This window comes from Arachis ipaensis, chromosome B03 (genome assembly GCF_000816755.2).
Source record: "Arachis ipaensis cultivar K30076 chromosome B03, Araip1.1, whole genome shotgun sequence".
Classification (NCBI taxonomy): domain Eukaryota; kingdom Viridiplantae; phylum Streptophyta; class Magnoliopsida; order Fabales; family Fabaceae; genus Arachis; species Arachis ipaensis.
In genome coordinates, this window is record NC_029787.2 from 43591307 (window position 1) to 43596349 (window position 5043).

A 5043-nucleotide genomic window follows, 5' to 3' on the forward strand; every position below is an offset into this window, starting at 1 on the left:
TAATTTTCTTTGAAGAAAATATTTTACTATTATTGAAAAATAATTTTTTTACATTTTTAATATAATAATTATATAAAAATTGTAAAAATTTATTATTATATTCTTAAAATATGGTTTAATTTTAAAACGCATTTTAACCAAATTCTTAAAAAGATTCTCTACAATAACATAATGAAAAAAGAAAGCGACGAAGAATAGTATGTAGGGGCTAAGATTAATTTTTAGTAGAAAAAGATAGAGAATTAGTTAGTATTAACTCAAATAATGGAAGATAAAAACGTTAATCACTTAATATTTTTCTATAATATAAAGATCATGAAATATAAGAGCTTAAAAAAAACTTCTAAAATATAAAACTACTTAATTAAAATTATGCTAAATCTATATAATAACCTGCATAATTTATTCAACCTTAAAATAATAAAACCAGATGTTCCTTATTCTAACTTGATTATTGTCATTATTCTTGTATTTTGTCGATGTTTATGGTGTATTTTAAATATAGAACGACCTCCCACACTGTAGTCTAAGTTGTCTAGCTATGTTGAATTAATTAAATATCCTAGTATATAATTTTGATTCAATTGATAGCACTATTAAGTGGCACAAGAACGTTTGATTAAGGAACAAATTAAAGAATGAAGTTGTTCCCCTATCTCTTAGAACAAGAAAATAATATATCTTGCACTTACTAGGATATAGGAGTCCTCCTCCATCATATTCAACTTGTTTAAGGTTTTAAATTAATTGCAAGAGGATCAAATTCGGATAAGACCTAATCAAATATATTTTTTCATATTCCTTTATTCTGTTGTCTTGTACCAAATTTCCCGCCATTCCTTTGAAGAATTTGATATAAAAAAATGTTATATGATCAAATTATTTTTGTAACTAAATTTAATTAAATTTTAATTTTTAACACAAATAATTCATGTTTGGTCAATTAGACATACGGTGATGATAATATATAGTTATTAGAGGTTGAATTTTAAAATAAATAAATTTAGAAACTTTATACAATAATGTGGTAGGGTGACGATCTAATATATCTTTTTGAAGGAGTTCAAATACATCAATAATTAAAAAAATATAATTAATAGTAAACATTGTAATAGAATTATTATTTTGGTATAATATTGGTATATTGATGATGATGTAATAAGTGTATGTGTCTAAAATTTAAATTACTGACTCCATGATAGCAATGCTGAAGGAAAGTGACTGATTTAGGTATATTCAAATGTTTAGGTGTGATAGCAGTAATTTGATAAATTTTTATAAAGTAATTAGATTGAATTTATCTTTTACTGTGTCGGGACTACAAGAAAAATCAGTATTTATAATAAAAAAATTGTTACAATAATTTTATTTTAAATTAAATTTAACTAAATTAAATAATAAAATGTGAGTGAGTAAATAAATAAAAATAATACAAATAATTTTTATTAATATTAAATTAACTTAGTTAAATTTAATTGTCAAAAACACTTATACGTATAAAATTACTCTTTTTATAATTTCCCAAAAGCATTATTGAAAAATTAAATACACAACAGTAATTTTCATTTCCATATGTTATTACTCAATCGCAGAATCTAATTACACACAAACATCAAATGGTCTCTCATTTAGTAATTTATGTAGCTACATAGCACTCAATGAATTTTATACATGCTCGTAAAATCATTTTTTTTTTACCGAAAATAGAAAACTCGAATTCGTAGCTTCGTAGGTAAGTATCTATGCCAGTTGAAGTATAATTTACATGCTCGTAAAATCAATTTAATATACCCATTCAATTATAACTATATAATTTTATTTATAATAGTAAAAAAAAAAAGTTATATTAAGAATCCATAATTATGCTCCTCCTGAAGTATATTACTGCCATAGATAGATGAAACCATTCCTCAAACTCACTCACATTCACACTTGAAAAGTAGAACAACTAGAACACATACACGTCTCACAAATTTGAATTTCATCATCACAAACTCTACACATGAAAAACCAAGTCTCCAACAACACTAAAAGTATACTAGTAAATCAAACTAAAGAAAAGAAAATCTAAAGAAGCGTTTTTCCAAAGCATATCTGTTTAGGCTAATTATTATTAATCTAATAACTGAAATGAATCATAATAGGGATAATACATATAATTTTCTTTTCTTTTTCTCAGTGAGCTTCTTGTGTAGGGCGCGTGAGATACCCAGGCAAGGGGCTGGCGCGTGGGGACCTAAGAGGAACCTCACTCACCTGCTTTCCGTTGATATCGTAATATATAACGCCGGAGAAATCCAACGGCTCACACTTCCCTCCCATCAGTATCTCCTTCTGCCACACTCCACCGTCGCCCCAACCACCCTCCGCCGCCGCACTACAACCACTTCCCTTCTTCTTCTGGTTGTGATGACCGAATGGCAGCAACGCCTTGCTGCTTATGTTGCTGAGCAGCTTCTTCGGCGCCGCCAGCGGAGACTTCGGCGGCGGTGTCCTCAGCTCAATTTTCCAATCGTCGTCGTCAAAGCCTCCGTCCGTCACGGTTTTGGCCGCAGCGAATTTTGGTTTAGACTTAAGGCGGCTGGCACGTTTGGCGAGGAGAGAGAAGACGGCAGTTATTGCTACGAGGAAGCCATTGGAGCGATTATGTTTCGAAGAATCTGAGGATTCTGAAACGTGAACCATGGTGCGAGCCAAGAACCCTTTCTTCAGTTCTTCTCTTTAGCTATATAAATATATATAGTAATATATTTTATATAAATAATTATTTTTTGATGTATATGTAATAAATTGTATTAATTATTATTATTATTATTATTATTATTATTATTATTATTATTACCTTTGTGTGTTCAAATTAATTGGTTAGCAAATAAAGAAACAAAATAATGTGTATTCTTGTTATTATTTTCTTAAGATTGAAAATAAATCCATGGTCATGACTAGATATTATTTTTTTTCTTTTTCTGTAGAAGTGACTTGATGGAAAATTTATTGAGTGTTTGAAGAACTATTTAATTAACTTGAAAAGAAAATGGATTTATGATGTTATATTTATATATTTTTACTATATTTGTAAATTTTTATAGTAATTTAAATTTTAATTATTCTTCACATACAAGCTATTTTACTATATAAGTTCTTTTTTTCTAAATCACCCTCACGCGCGCATCTACACATGCTCATTTTACGTGCCTCTTAATTCAACAGATTTCAATCAAAGCGCGAATATATAACTTCCCCTTTTCAAAAGGATTTCGTTTCTTTTTTCAAATTTGTCTGTGTTTTTCTTCATTTGTTTTCGCGCGTTCTCTTTCATCGTTTTTGTGCATTTTTCTCTGCGTTTTCTTTCTTCGTTTTGTTCGATTTCCTTTGTTCTCTACGTCCGTTTTTGAAATCAAGCTCTGAAATCGTTTTGAAAATAATGAATGATTCAAGTTCAGATTGTCAGTTGGACCAAAGCGAAGTGGATTATTGTTTTGAATCGAATGAAGTGTCTGAGGTGTGGTTGAATTTTAATTAATGTTTTCGTTAGTAGTTTATGATTATCTAGGTGAATAATGTTATGAACTTTGCTTGTGAAAATTGCTGTTCATTGTTGATTGTTTGAATTGAATGTAATGTAGTTGTTCTCATGAAAATTGTTGTTCATTGCTGTCCATTTTATATAAGTTTTTTTGGGGTAAATTAGACATATTTGGGTGTAATAAATGAGATTTTTGGTGTATTTACAGGTTCTGACTTGTCAATTGAACGAGAATGAATTGTATTATTGTTTTGACTCGAATCAAGTAGTGAGGTGTGGTTTGAATCTAGATAATATAGTTTGTTCATAGTTTAAGATTTTACAGTTGAATTGTTTTAGTTTCTATTTGATGCTTATTGAATAGTTGTTGTTGCATTCTATAATTTATCCTAATTTTTAATATGGTGTATTGTGGACTTTTTTGGGTGTATTTTGTAGTTTCTATGCAATGTTGATCAGGAGTTTGTTCCAAAGATTGGAATAACTTTTAAGACGCTTAAAGATGCTGCAAAATTCTATAAAGATTAATGAAAAGGGTAATGAAATTAAGAACCAATTGATTACATGTAGCAGAGAGGGGAAATGGAAATCGAAAATATCTCCGACCGAGAAGACAAATTCTTCAGGTGGTTTAAATTGTCCTGCAAGAATTTATATACACATATTGAAGAACATTGGTGTTTGGATCATTTCGAAGATCGTGTTGTATCATTCACATCTCTGTTGTCCAAATCAAGCAAAGATGCTTAAACAGAACAGGGAGCTAAGCATATCCATGCATCGTACAATAGAGAATAATGAGGAAGCCAGAATCAGACCAAGCAAAACATACCAATCATTTGTCGCAGCAGCCGGGGGTTACTTCGAGTTAAATTTTATCGAAAAAGACGTGAGAAATTACATCACGAGAGAAGTGCGGAATGTTTCGCAACTAGAGGATGCAAAAGAATTCGAAAAATACTTATTAAGAATGAAAGAGAAGAATCCGAATTTCTTTTTCGAGCTCGAACTAAAGGTCGATCAGTCGATTAAGATTACCTTTTAGGCGGGTGAGAATAAGAGAATATCCAAAAAATAGACTAAATTCAAAGATAGAAAAACAGATTGCAAATGTTTCAAAAAAAAAAGAAAACGAAAACTTTAAACAAAGTAAAAGTAAAGTTATTTAAATAGGGTGGATAATTAATCAGTTTATTATTATTAATAGTTTTGCTAATACGTGAGTTTATTTTTTCGCAGTTGAACCTTTTTTATGACAAATCAGTGATCTAATCAAATTCTAGCATGCTTCTCTTAGAGTGATTCTTCGTATTTTATTATTGCCAATTTAAAAATTTAAGATGGAGGTCCAGTTTTATCTAAATAAAATACACGTAGAAGATGATCGATGGTTTCATTCCCTTAAATAATAATATCAAATATATTAAAACAAAATATTGGTTCCATGATGCCATAATTTTAGACATGTAACTCAAGGCAAGTTTTAATAAGTTGGATTAAACACTTTAATAACTACT

General features: G+C 29.3%; 1 protein-coding gene across 1 annotated transcript; it reads right to left on the reverse strand.

Annotated features, from left to right (window-relative positions):
* On the reverse strand, positions 1868 to 2720 carry LOC107630412. The gene has a single exon (XM_016333522.2). The coding sequence runs from the start codon at positions 2683 to 2685 to the stop codon at positions 2176 to 2178; it is 510 nt and encodes a 169-aa protein (XP_016189008.1). The 5' UTR covers positions 2686 to 2720; the 3' UTR covers positions 1868 to 2175.